General features: G+C 51.5%; 1 protein-coding gene across 1 annotated transcript in view; it reads right to left on the bottom strand.

Annotated features, from left to right (window-relative positions):
- Positions 1 to 1,189: 1,189 nt before the first annotated feature.
- Positions 1,190 to 14,724, bottom strand: part of Cotl1 (coactosin like F-actin binding protein 1) — a 33,357-nt gene continuing 19,822 nt past the window's right edge. Inside the window, exon 4 of the mRNA XM_052728401.1 lies at positions 1,190 to 2,337. Within this exon, the coding sequence (XP_052584361.1) occupies positions 2,227 to 2,337 (111 nt within the window). The 3' untranslated portion in view covers positions 1,190 to 2,226. The remainder of the gene's footprint in view (positions 2,338 to 14,724) is intronic.

Below are 14,724 nucleotides of genomic sequence, written 5' to 3'. Positions count from 1 at the left end.
GTGCCAGGGTCCCACAGGAGGGCTGGGCGAAGTTGTGAAACAGACAGGTCCCCATAGACCAATCAACGATAGAGCAAAAATATACACCACAGCCACAGGCTGCCTTCCTCCTCGGCTCTCCTTCCTCCCCCACCCTACATAAGACCTCAAGCAAGGGCAGGATAGAGTGGAGGGCAGGGAAGGCTCAAAGGGGTAGCCAGGTCTCAGCCTTTCTTTTCTCTTTTTGAGACAGGGTCTGTAGCAAAGGCTGGCCCTGTGAACTCACTATGTATCAGAGGATAACTCTGAACTTCTGATCCTCCTGCCTCCTCTCAAGGGCCATGATTTACCATCATACCCATCATACAGTGCTGCCCTATGAGGGATTCAGAGCTCAGAGAGGTTAACCTTCCTAAAGACACACAGCTATAAACAGAAAAGTCACGAATGTGAACTTGCCTTGAATGAGGTCACCTCTTTGTGCCACCAGGCAGCATGGTCATGGCTTTGTGACAGGGGAGGGGGATTAGTCTCTCTGATCTTGGTTTTATAAAATGAAGATAAACGTCAACTTCTATGGTTGAGAATTTTAAAATCTAAGCCAGGAGTGGTGACACATACCTGTAATGCCAGCATTCAGGAGGCTGTGGCAAGGAGAGTGTCACAACTTCAAGGCCAGTCTAGCCTACAGTGAGGCCTTGTCTCACTAGAAACAAAACAAAAGGCATATCTAAAGCTGGCTGTGGAGACTCAGAACTGAGAGCTGGCTACTTCGGAGGAGACAGGAGGATTAACACTTCAAGGCTACCCTGGGCCATGGAATGAGTTCAGGGACAACCTGGATCCCCTGGGCTAGAGTTATAGGCAGTCGTGAGCTGCCCAATGAGGGTGCTGGAAACCAAACTCTGGTCCTCCGCAAGAATGCAGAAAGGGTTAAAAAGCTACTGAAGTAGGGCAAGGTGGTACACATCTATAACTTTACCATTTGGGAGATGGCCGAATGACAATTAGGCGTTCAAGACCATCCTCCTACATTGAAAATTTGAGGCCAGCCTGAGCTACATGAAAACATCTTGGAGAAGGAAACCCACATGCCCAAGGCCCAGCAGCTCCTTCAACAACCGCTCAGTCTGAATTTAGACAAACACACACACACACACACACACACACACACACACACACACACGCACACACAAAGCAGACAACCCAATTCGTTTTTCTTGAAAAACACATTTATTTCTGTAAACTGTTGGAATGCCAGAGATGGTCCTCACAGCCCAGTCCAGTGCAGTCTTCTTCCCCAAAATGAAAAGAGCCAGGAGAAAGGAAAAGAACCATCTTCACGTGCTCACGAGGAGCCAAGCTCGCCTCAGCTTTCTTTAAAAGCAAACAAAGCCATCTTTTCAAATTTGTGGTGCAGACTAAGATTCCAACCATGGCCTTCCAGGTGCCGTGAGGCCTGTGCCTGCTTCCCTGTTTGCAGGGGACCTTTCCATCCTCGTCACCCTGGGAGGCCCTGAGGTTGACCCTAAACTCCCACCACAGCTGGACTCAGACCTCTCATACTTCAGAAAGACTTCGCCAAAAGGGTAGTTTAGACCACATGGCAGAGCCACCGCCAGGCAAGATTTAAGGCAAATTGTCACTTTGTACTCGGTCCACGCCAGACCTAAACCTGTCACTGCCAAGCAGCATCTACCAGACTTATAGCTTAGGCCACTCTGAAAAGGGTGGGGGTGGGGCCTGGAGCCATGTCTAGGGGTTCCGAGGAGCATGTGTGAGCTCATGAAGGCTGTAGGGTGTGCACAGCTCCTGGCATGGCGGCCGCCATAGGGCTAGCAGGAAACAGCCAAGGCAAACTGGGATGGTACCCAGGCCAGGCCCCAGCAACTGGAGGCCAGGGTGGCTCAGACCAGGCAGGCCACAGTGAGGGCAAGGGAAATGTCAGGCCAAGGGCCACTGATGGAGACACCTGGGATTTGATGGTGTGCATGACCCTGGCACCAAGATGACTTTTCTTTAAAATAAAAAGGGGGCAGGTACCAAATAATGATGCTTAGTGAGCTTGAGAGGGGGCCACAGAGGGGAGAGAGGGGCAGAGGGGGCTAGGGAGGCAGGGGAGGGGGTTGCACACACTGGTGGCGCCGGCGCCTCTCATGGCTCCTCCTCCCTGGTGGGCTGGTGACTCGAGGTGGCAGTCTCCTCCTGGGTGGAGCAGGCAGATGGCTCTGGGGTGTGGGGCTGGGGCTACTCTGTCTGAGCATCGTAATTGGCTCCTCCAGCCTTCTTCAGCTCACTCCTGATGAAGTCTTCCTCTAGCTCCTTCCGATCGCTGATCACAAATTCCTTTGCAAAATTCTGCAAGGACAAAGAAGAGCTCAGAGTTTCCGTGAGGGAGGAGGGGGCAGGTCCAGGGTTGCCCAGGCAACACAGCAAGAAGCCCTGGCACCCCAGACATTCACAGTGGAGTGCAGTGAAATCATGCCAACGGAGCCTGTGCCAGAAGCTTGATCAGATGGACAGGGATGCCATGTCCTCTGGGCCATGGCTGGACCCAAGCATGATTCCTGGACTGTCTTTTCCTGGCTGTATTACCTTGGGCAAGTCCCTCTCAACTGTCATTCAACGTCTTCAGCTGTAAAACCCCATCAGGGAGGGTGTGAGGTTGGAAAAGCGGGCAGGGAGCTGGTCAAAGTTTAACTCCAGAAGAGAAGGAAGGAAGGGGAAGGAGGAGCTGGGCATGGTGGCACACACCTGCAATCCCAGCACTCAGGAAGTTAGGGCAGGGAACTACCATGATTCTAAGACCACATCGAGCTACATAGTGAGACCCTATCTCTGATTTTTTTTTTTCTTTTTCTTTTTTTTGGTTTTTCGAGACAGGGTTTCTCTGTAGTTTTGCGCCTTTCCTGGAACTCACTTTGTAGACCAGGCTGGCCTCGAACTCACAGAGATCCACCTGGCTCTGTCTCCCGAGTGCTGGGATTAAAGGCGTGCGCCACCACCGCCCGGCTATCTCTGATTTTTTTTATCACAGAAGGGAGGGAACAGAAAAAAAGGAGGCTCTGGCGTGTGGCTCCCGCTCATCCACATGTTACTACTGCAGCTGGGGTGGGGAGAAGCCGGGATGATAGGCCCTCACCGGCTGACTCAGCCATTACGAGGCCTGCGTTCACCAGGGGTATCCTGGCCTTTCCAACCACATTCAATCTTGGGCAGGTGGGCAGGGCACTGTTAGCATTCATTCTACAAACACGCCAGCCTATAGCTAGGAAACACACTGTTACCGTCACTTCTTGGGGTGCAAACTTTGCCCAGGTAACCCAAAGGCCTGGCCCACGTGGGAATGAGTGAAGCAGGTGGTATCTGATCAGATAACACTGAGCCATGAGGATTATGCTATTTTATATGGAGATTACAAGCTACAATAAACCAGGAAAATCTCAAAGAAAGACAGAAAGCTCCAGAAGCCCAAGTCCAAAGGTTGGGGAATGATCCACATAAAGGAGCTGGGGGTGGCAGTGCGGATCTGTAAAACCAGCAGCACTGGGGAGGTGGAGGCAGGAGGCCTGGGAGTTCGTGGTCAGCCTCAGCTACATAGGAGTTCAAGGCCAACACAGTCTGTATGGCAGGAGGAGCAAGCGTGAGCACGTGTGCACACACACAGTACACATGAGCATACATGAATGTACCTCAACACTGCACATCACACCCCCACATTCACACCAGTACTGGGGGAGGAATCCAGGGCCTAGCCTTGTTAGGCAAGTGCTCTACCACTGAGCAACAGCCCAGGCCTGTGGCACCATTATCGGGACTTCCATATGTACACACTGCGCTGTGGTACTGAGGCCACGCCACAGCGTCAAGTATGACCCTGGGACTTTACACCTGAAGATCTACCTGAGAGGAGTGAAATCGCCTGGGCACATAAGCACACACCCAGATCTCACGGCAGCATGACTCACCAACAGATAGCTCCCCAAGATAGCTCAACAAGAGATGAGATGAGGCGTACACAAAGCACGGACGTCCCACACGGTGAAGCATTAATTAGTCAGCACTGAAAGGGAATGAATTCTGATGCCTGCTGCAACATGGATGAACCCTCAAACATGAGCAGAAGCAGGCAGACACACAAGGCCACCCACTGTCTGGTTCCACTGACAGGAAATGTCCAAAAAAGGCAAATCCACAGAGAAAACAGACCAGAGGTGACCAGGGGTGGGAGACAGAACAGGAAATGACGGTCACCTAAAATTGGATGTGGTAAAGTCAGCAGGGCGCTTGGAGGTGACTGCAAACCAGGAAAGGTCAGAAGTCCAGCTCTCTCCAAGAGCGAAGTACAGCTCTGACCAAAATCACCCCAAGAGCAACTCTTAAAATCCCAAAAGACAGTCAAGATTGCTTCCATTTTACAGAAAAGACAGAATCTAGAGACTGCAATGCCTGCCCAAGGTCACAGAGCTGGGACTGCTGCCTCAGGCTGGGAATGTGGCTCAGGGGTAGAGTGCTTACCTTAGCAGGCATGAGGCCCTGGGTTCAATCCCTAGCACCCTGCCCACTCCCCCCCCTCCACCCCCGGCACTACCATATAGATATAAAGAAAGGATGGCAAATATCTTTGGAATTAGGGAGGAGTGGTTAAAATGGTTAATTTTACATTAAATGGCGTTCGCATCAATAAAAGCAAAATAAGCAAAGTCGCCATAGCACCAGGAAGATCGAGTATCTCAGCTTTCTAAAAACCATGAACAAGGCCACTAAGACATGGAGGGGTACGGAGGAGGGCTTAGTATCAGCCAAAAGGGACATCCTCACACACTTTCTGAATCCACCCTCCATACATTGGCCTTTTACTTGGTTAAGGTAAGACCCCCGGGCAGAGCAGAGAGAGCCTTGTCCAGCCCTGAAGGTAAAGACCCTTCCCACCAGCCCCACTGGCCAGCACTGCTCTGTGCATGTGACCCAGACAATGGAAGGCAGGGGGCCAGGGTCAGAAAGAGAACTGAGAGCTGACTTGTGTCTCAACTCCCAGTCCAGCCCAGCGGCACAGGGGAGGGAGGGGCAAGAGTGCCCCAGCAAGGAAGCCAACCCACTAAGAAGCCTACAGAGGAAGTTCAAAGTCCTCTGCTTGGCGACAGCCATATATGGCAATCTAAAGAAGTAAGAACCTGAAGTCTGTGTCAGGAACAGGCGATTAGGAAGATGTGATAAGGGTTAAGAAATCTAAAGGAAGTGTTAGGGGCTGGGTGCAGCTCCAGCTAAAACCGCAAGAGTGTGGGCCATCACACGACCATCAGGCAGTGCGGCACTCACACCTATGACCCCAGAACTCTGGCGACTGCCCATGAGCTTGAAGCCAGTTTGGGTTATGTAGCAAAACTCTTGTCTCAACAAAACAAAACAGGGGCTGGGGATGTGGCTCAGTGGAGACAGCGCTTACCTAGCATGCTCAGAGCCCTGGGTTCAGTCCCCAGCACCACACAAATCAAGCTTGATGGTGCAGGGTGGCAATCCCGGGTAGAGGGATCAGAAGTTCAAGACTGGGTGGGAAAGATGGTTCAGCAGGTAAAGGCTGCTGAGTGCTTCCTAGCCTGACGATCTGAGATGTCCGTAGTGGAAGGAGAGACCAACCCCTGTGCATTGTGTCTTGGCACCACATGCCACGGTGGTGTGCGTAAGTCCACACACAAAGTTAATAGATTTTAAAAAAAAAAAAGTTTAAGGCCAACTTCAGCTACATATGGAGTTCAAGACCAGCCACCAGCCCAGGCTACCTGACTATCTCAAAAAGGAGATCAGACCAGTGAACCATACACAGCAATAAATGTAAATGGGCAAAATCGCCTAAGCTCCCCCTATATAACACACACACACATGCACACATCCACACATATACACTGTCTCAAACTATAAAAAATAATCACAACTTCAAAACCCCGAGGCATGCTTAAAACCAAATAGCCACGAAGCAAAACGCTCCCAAGTTCACCAAGTTTACAGGACAGCCATGTCACTACCCACAACGCTGCCCTGTTGAATCAGCCACAGAACATTCTCTGCTCGCTGTTGCCACAGAAGACAGGAAGAAGGAGATTTGATGGAAGATGTGCTTTTGTTGTTGTTTGCTTGCTGTTGCTGCTGCTGCTGCCTGCAGAGGCCTGAGACTCAACCTCCAGAGGGGGCTGATGGATCTGGCTCTGTTCCCTCACACCTCAAGAGCCCAGGGTGGACCGGCACTGCACTGCCCAGCTGAAGTCAGAGGAGGCGCTTCCCTCTGTGGCTCCCATCTCCCCAGCAGCAGACTGGAAGATGGCAAGGCCAGAGAAGTCATTCACTTACCCCTCAGTCCATACCGAGGACAGTTGAGGCTTCACAGGCCTTTAGTTAACACACCCATGTTCACTCACCTGCACCACCCCCCATGCCCTCCAGGAACCTTCCAGATCTCCACATCTCCTACGATCCAACCCTTCCCTGTACATTCCTTCTAAATGAGATTTCCCCATTTCCATCCAAGCCCATTTAAGGGCTCCTACCACCCATGGGCAGCCCTGGAGACAAAGTTGAGGGGACCTCTTCCCTACTATTCCAGGGGCAGGGAAGGCAGGCATCGTGGGATGGCATCCCTGGTAGGCCAACAGGTCATTCATTGCCTCCACAAAAGGCTTAACACAGGTGGCACATTCTTCCCATCTAGGGCTTGAACTCTACAAAATGTCCCCAAATGTATAACTTGGGCACTGTGCTAATTAGTTTTATGTCAACTTGACACAAGCTAGAGTCATCTGAGAGGAGGGAACCTCAATTGAGAAAATGGCTCCTTAAGATCAGTCTGTTGGTAGGCCTGGAGAACATTTTCTTACCTAGTGATTGATGGAAAGGGCTCAGCCCACTGTATGTGATGCCTTGGGTTCTATAAGAAAGCAGGTGGAGGAAGCCATAAGGAACAAGTGCTGCCCTGACTTCCTTCAGTGATGAACTATGATGTGGAATCCTAAGCAAAATAAACCCGTTCCTCCTCAGCTTTTCAGCCATGGTGTTTCATCACAGTAATAGAAACCCTAAGACAGATCCAACCTCAAAATTTTCTTGAAATGAGCCCCTGTCCTCTGCTTCCACGCCTACTGGGCAGTCAGCTTCAGACCTAAGGGAGCCACCAGCATCGCTAGGGAGTTTCCAGTGCCACAAGGGAGTCACCTTCCTGCTGTGTTTGTAAAAAGGGCAGAAACCAAGTGATGCCACCAGGCAGATGAAGCCTGATCTGTGAGCGACGCCAGGACCCAGAAAGTGAGGAGCAAGGAGCTGCTCACCTGTGTCCCTGGGCGCTGGCCACCTGTGCCAACGGGCCACCTCCCACCACACTCGTCCTCTATATACACTCAAAAGCCATCTAAGAGCCACAAGGAGAGAGGTGGCAGGACCCAGGCCAGTCCTTACTGAGAAGTGTTTCGATGGCACACACGCAGCCTTATGTCAAGAGAAGCAGGCTACATTGCAGCAGCCCTGAAACGCTGCCAGTTCACCCACAATCAGCACTCACAGGCCCTGGCACTCGGCCTGGCCTTCAGGTGTGTCTCAGGTCAGCGGCAGCAGTGATCAGCACACGGCGGCCGCTGGAGGCCAAAAAGAACACGATCTGGTCTGAAAGCAGAGTGGCCACCCAGGAGAGTCTCCCATCACAGAGCCCTGCAGCTGACAAATGTCCCTCCCTTAACCCAGGTGGTGGCTTCACAGGTGTTCACGGGGGAAGCTTGAAATGTTTGAAAGTCACCCAGCTGTAACTGTCCCATGGTTCAAGACCTGGTGGGAAGATGGGACCACAGGAACAGAACCCACTAACCCCTGCCAACCACCTCCGTTTTTTGATAGAGGACCAGAGAGAGGAAGTGACTCATTTCGGGGTCACAAAGTGAAGAGCCCCATGGTAGGCCTGCCCTTCCTCCTCACCCCTCCTTCAGGCTGTTCTAGACTCTGTCTCCACCCCCACCCACCATACCAGAAGCCCAAAGACGGACCAAGCTACCCGTAAGAGTCCAAAGCACAAAATGCCAGTCTGGACACTGTCACCTGAGGCTTTTAGTGTTTTGTCCAGGACCCGCACGTCCCTCCCAAGGCTTTTAAACAGGGGCTTTTCATGTTTTGCCCACTGGGACTGTTCAGAGGCTCTTTTAGTCACGTCCAATTCTGGCAGCTTCAGACTTCCATCAAAACAGCCTGTTTTGAGGACAGGCTTTGTCTCCACAACCTTTCTCAGAAGCAATGCAGACCCTAGATTGCTCTCCTTGAGAAAGTGATCCCAGTGAAGGACGGGTTAGGAACTAGGCCTGCACACACACACACACACACACACACACACACACACACACACACACACACACACACGGTACTGTTTGCAAGGTTAAGTTAAGAAACGTATAAATATTCTCCTAATCCTTGATCTTAAATTACCTCCCCCACTTCAGAGAGTTTCATGTAACCTAGGTTGGCCTTGAACTTGCTGGTAGCCAAGGATGACCCTGAACTTCTGACCTTACACCTCTCCAGTGTTGTGATCACAGGTGTGACTATAGTGCCTGGTTAATGTGATGCTGGAGACCCCGACTCTTTCTTTTAAAGAGCCCTCAAATGCCTGCCTTAAATCCAGTTTTCTTGTTAAAGCAGGGTAGGGAATAGGGTTTAGTCTAAGCTTCCCCATGATCTCCAGCAGCCTGGCCCTCCCGAGCCTCAGTTCCTCCTCTACAAACAGGAACAGAAACAGTACCACATGCTAGGGCTGTAATGAGGGCCTTGGAGCCTGCAAAGACCTTGCACACTTGCTGGGTGCGCCCGGCACCGGGCAAGTGCTGGCTGGCCCTCAGCTGATCTGTGGGTGATGTAGCTATCCCTTCAGCCTCAAGACTGCAGGGGAGCCTAGGGTTCAGAGACTGGGCCCTTTCCAGAGTTCATTTTCAGTGCAGGGCGACCCTGGGGCTTCCTCTGGGTAAACATGGGAGATGCTGGCTGTGTCCACCAACCCAGTGGTACCACCCAAAGCTGGGCTAGGGGAGAGCTGCAGAGAAGGAGGAAGAAGGTGGCTTCCACTATACCAAAAAACAGTCAGAGCGATGCCACTCACCGCTCCCCGAAACCTGCGCTTGCTTAATACTCACTATGGCCATCACTTGCCTACATCCTGGGAGGCCAAACTCCAGTGCTGTGGCTCTCTCTAAGAGAAGAGGAGCAGGGGTTCCGAGAGGCCCCAAACAGTATTCAGTGGCTCTGGCCCTGCTCCCCATTCCTGTAAAGAGGAGAGGGAGAAAAAAACGTCTCCCAGACATCCTCACCAGCCATCCGGGGTTCTGCCTAAGTCCCTGAAGCATGAAGCTAAAGGCTATGACAATGTCCCACCACGGACACCAGAATCCACAGGGAACCAGCGTAGGATCACAGCACTGTTCAAGCTGAAGGCTCTGTGATGGCTTTGGGACCATCCAGAATCCATGGAAAATCTCTGCTATGCAGGGTGTAGACTCTGTCACATGTGTGAGCTGAGGCAGGGACGGACAAGTCACCTGCTGAGGCAGGGACAGACAAGTCACCTGCTGAGGCAGGGACGGACAAGTCACCTGCTGGCCACAATCAAGTGCCTTTTACCAAGTGGAATTCCCCAAGAATTCTAAGCCAAAGACCTCTAAGTGCTGAATAAAAGCAATCAGTCCCCAACAGCCCTTCTTGCCAGGAGAAAGGGCAAGCTCGCAGGAGGCTGAGCAAAAAGGAATCGGAGCACACAGAAGCCAGTGGCGCTCCACTGTCAGCCCTCCCGCCGCCCCCTCGGTGCCCTCCTACACCTATTCAGTGCCTGAAAGACCAAGTCCTTAAAACCCGACCAGCAAGGTATAATTTACTCAAAAAGAGCAGGTTCTTAAAGCAGGTGTGACTCATCAAAGAAAGATGAAGGAAACAAATGGATCAGAAGGCCAAGTTTCTGACAGATTCGGCTATAAAGGCTCAGGTCACCCTCCTGTTCAGGGAGAGAACCAAGGGCACACCACAGGCGGGCATATTGTGATCTAGCAAGACAGAATGCAAGCAGACAGATGTCCTAAGGTCCTGCTGTGAGCCGGTGTGGACCAAACCAACTCAGAGCAGTTGATCCCGTACCTGGAAAATGTGTGGAGTATTATTCTAACTGGGCAAAGATGTGTTACATTTGTTTATACTACAGAATATTACTTTAACTGTAAAAGTATGTTACTTTTGTTGATGCTGTATTTGTTTAACAATGTAAAGATGTGTTGCATCTATTTCACCTTGTCTGCCTAAGGCACCTGATTGGTCTAATAAAAAGCTGAAGGGCCAATAGCTAGACCGGAGAAAGGACAGGTGGGGCTGCCAGGCAGAGAGAATAAATAGGAGGAGAAATCTAGGTTCAAGAAGGAGAAAGAATGAGAGGAGAGAATGAGAGATATGCCCGGGGCCAGAAACCAGGCAGCCATCAGCCAGTCAGACACAGAGACACACTGAGTAAGAAAAGGTAAAAGGCCCGAGGCAAAAGGTAGACAAAGAGAAACAGGTTAATTTAAGTTAAAAGAGCTAGCCAGAAAAGAGCTAAACTAGGCTGAACATTCAAAACTAGTAAGAAGTCTCTGTGTCATGATTTGGGAGCTGGTTGGTGGACCCAAAAGAAAAAGCCTGGTGCGGGAAAACATCCCCCTTCACAGCCATCTCTCTCAGCATATGGAAAACTGCTTGAGACCTGCTCCTCTGTTTCCCAGATGTTCAAAGCCCTGACCCCATCTGGCCTGACCTCTGACTCTATCTAGTTCAGGGAGGGGGAAGGGGTAGGAAACATACTCCATTCTCTGCTCCTATGTCCGTGGCAGACATCACAAATCGATCATGGCACCTTCTCTGTCAACACTCAACCTCAGAACCCTTCTTAACCCAGAGCTCCAAGCAGTCCCTACCTATTGGTCAGCAGTCAAATCCAGGCTGGATCTTCAACTTCTGTTTAATCAAAACTGCCCATGGCTGGGGAACTAGCTACGTACCAGAACTCACACTCACCCAACACGTGTGAGACCTTGGGTCTCCACAACCAGAGAGAGAGAGAGAGAGAGAGAATAAGCATAGAATTTCTTGTTCCCAGCCACATGCATGTTTGGGAATTTCCTCCAAAGAATCAGTAAACAGAATTGTTTTAAAATGACAACACTTAGCCTCAAAGATGTTCATTGTCAGCAAATACCAGGATGTGTCCATAATTCAACCAAAGATGAATGCATAAGTACATGGGGGCTTGCTTAGTCAGAGTGCTTGCCTAGCATGCACAAAGCCCTGGGTTCCATCTCAGCACTGCATAAAGAGGGCACAGTGGCACACATTCATGATCTCGCCACTTAGGGTGATAGAGGCAGGAATTCCAGGGGGGTCAAGGTCACCTCAACTACATAGTGAGTTCAAGACAAGCCTTGGCAACATGAGACCCTCTCTCAAAAAGAAGGAACTGTCCATCTATGCCAGCACTCTCCATAGGCAGCATCTTATTTATGACTTTCATGCTTCTATGTGTTAGACTGACATCTCACTGCTCAGATGAGGAAAAAGAGATTCGGGGAGGTGAGGGGCCAGAAACATGATCTTTGTGAGCTCCTGGCCAAGGCTGGCTGAGGTCGGTAAGAGAAGGGATGCACGTGACTGGCATCAGACTCATGTCTGCGGTGGGCACTCACGGAGCAGTGCCCGGCTACTGTGACTAGGGGGCCACACATTGCACAACTATGTGTGGTGCAGGCCTGTTCTGAGAGGGACCGTGAGGGACAAATAACCAGAAGACAGAAGCGTGGAGAGGCACCAGGAAGGAGGCGGGTAGAGCCTACAGAACACACACTCAGAGGTGCTTGGGTCTTGGAACACTATGGGGAGGCCTCCCACCTCTGGGGCTCTGGCAAGCAGAGGGGTTCCATGGTTCTGTGTTGGGCATGGCTGCTAGGCAGTTGGCAAGTGCCCATCCGGGCAGGCTGGCCACGGGCTAGGAGTAGGTCTAGAGTCTGATGAGGGGCAGCAAGCCACGGCTGGCAGAGAACAGTCTGCTGGTCGAAACAGCTTTGTTTATGTGCTGGGCCTCTCCTTGGGCAAAGCCAATTCCTCTCCCTAGCTTAAAGCCTTCCCAGGCTCCCCACTGTGTTTCAGATGAAGCCTCTCCTTCAAAATGGTCTCCCTTTGGTTAGTGAGATGGCTCAGCAGGTAAAGGAGCTTGCTGCCACACCTGCAACCTGACTTTGATCCTGACCCCCAGAACCTACATGGTGAAAGGAAAGAGACCCCACAAAGTTGTCCTCTGACCTCCACATGCCCACCCCCACACACATCATGCACACATACATAGTACTGTAAACTCAACAATAAATTAATACAAATAAATAAAGAGCATGCGAGTTAGCGCATTTTGCAAGGCAGGCCTGATCCGCTCTGATGGGAGGCAGCCTGGCCTGGCACCGGGAAGTCTCCCCTGATGGCCACCACATTGTCCCCACAAGCCTGCAGAGGCACCAGAACAATGGGTGGGTGTGTTATCCTGGGCACCGGCAGACAGCAGTGTGGCAGGGCCACCTCAGCCAGGCGAACGGTCTGTCCGCTCAGCACATTCCCCAACTCAGGGCACTGTCACTGCAACAGCCCCCGCTCCCTGCAGCCTCTGCTGCCCTGCGGCTGTGGAGAAGGGGACTGTCGTCTGATTTTCCCAGCCACGGACCCTTCAGGGCACCTTTCTGACTTCCAGTTCCAATCCTCCTGCCTCCATGCTTGGGTGCTACAGGCACCCACCTCCATCTGGCCGGGAATCCCGGCTCTTCACCTGAGTGACCCCAGCATACCTCAACTCCCATCATGCCTCTGAACTGGATGAAACCTCACTGCAGTTGCAAATCATTAAGCCCCAGATGGTGGTCAGGGTTCTTTTAAGGGACTATATCATAGAGGTATCCGGCCTCTCTCTTCTGGAGTCCTGACCGTGAAGGACCACCGAAGCCTGGATGTTCCTTCTGCAGGACAGAGGGTGGCCAAATCCAGAAAGAAAGAGGACGGTAGGAGAGATGAAGCCTACCTGAGCCTGGATCCAGCCGTGATTCCCTGCTGCCCTTGCCTCCCCCTGTGAAGGGCCGGCCAATTCCACTTCACTTCAACTTCTCCAAGCCTGCAAATCCATGACTAGGAACTAGTATTCCCACCATGAAGGCTGCCACCAGAGAACCCAGGTCCCTGAGTCACCCCCACTTACGGGACTTGTTTGCCACTGCAGCTAGTTCTAGGTTCACAGAACCCCCAGGCTGGGACTGCAGCTCGGCGGCGGCGGAGGGCCTGCCTAGCATGCACGAGGCTCTGGTTGGAACCTCAGCTCCACAAAACAACAAGCACGTAGTAAGCAACTAAATGAGCAATCCAGCCATGTGTGCTGGCTCAACTGTCAGCACTCCAAACAGGGGCAGAAGTTTGAGGTCAGCCTGGGCTACAGAATGAGGCCCTATCTCAACAAAATGAAACGAAAATAATAACGGGGTGGGGGGCCCCCCGCAGGGGAGGGCAGGGGGAGGGGCAGCAGATGGCTCAGTGGATGAAGGTGCTTGAGGGGTGCCTGATGACTTGAATTCGATCTCTGGAGGCCAAGGAAAGACGGAAGGAGAGAACTGACTAAACAGTGTTGTCCACATGCACTAAATGGCGCGCGCGCACGCGCGCGTATGCACACACACACCATACACATGCAAATTTGACAGAATTAATTAAAAACCTACTTTGGCAGGGGGGTGTGGCACATGCCTTTAATCCCAGCACTCAGGAGGCAGAGGCAGGTGGATCTCTGTGAGTTCGAGGCCAGCCTGGTCTACAGAGTGAGTTCCAGAACAGCTAGGACTGTTATACAGAGAAACCCTGTCTCAAAAAAATCAAACCAAATGAAACCAAACAAGGAAACAAAAAACCTACTTTAAATGCAATATAGCTGAGTATCATGCTCATAAGGCCTGGAACCCCTCCTAGGGTCTCTACAGAGGCCATCCAGCAGGGCTTGAAGCAGCTCAGGCAGTAAAATGCTTGCATAAGGACTCTGTTTAATCCTTAGAACTCAAGAGGAAAAAGAAAAAGCAGGGTATGGCCAGGCTCTACCTTCAATCCCAGAACTCAGGAGGCAGAGACAGGGGAATCTCTGTGAGTTCCAGGTCAGCCTGGTCTATAGACTGAGTTTCAGGACAGTCAGAGCTACATAACAGAGAAACCCTGTATGCTGGCTAGTTTCACGACAGCGTGCCACAGCTAGAGTCATCAGGGAGGAGGAAGTCTCAGTTGAGACTGTCTCCATAAAATCCGGCTGCATGAAAGCCTGTAGGGCATTTTCTTAATTAGCGATTGATGGGGGAGGGCCCAGCCCATTGTGAGTGGTGCCATCCCCGGGCTGGTGGTCCTGGGTTCTGTAAGAAAGCAGGCTGAACAAGCCATGAGGAACAAGCCAGTAAGCAGTACCCCTCCATGCCTTCTGCACCAGCTCCTGCCTCCAGGGTTCCTGCCCTGCTTGAGTTCCTGTCCTGACTTCCTCCAGTGATGAACAGTGCTGTGGAAGTGTAAGCCAAATAAATAAAGCTTTCCCTTTTCAACTTGGCGTTTGGTCATGGTGTTTCATCGCAGCAATAGTAACCCGAAGACACCCTGTCTCAAAAAAAAAAAATTTTTTTTTTAAAGGCAGCCAGTGTGTCAGCCAGGGAGCCA

Source organism: Peromyscus californicus, unplaced genomic scaffold, assembly GCF_007827085.1.
Source record: "Peromyscus californicus insignis strain IS unplaced genomic scaffold, ASM782708v3 Scaffold_8__1_contigs__length_139910024, whole genome shotgun sequence".
Classification (NCBI taxonomy): domain Eukaryota; kingdom Metazoa; phylum Chordata; class Mammalia; order Rodentia; family Cricetidae; genus Peromyscus; species Peromyscus californicus.
Note: the sequence above shows the minus strand (reverse complement) of the source record. Positions and strands in the feature narration are given on the sequence as shown.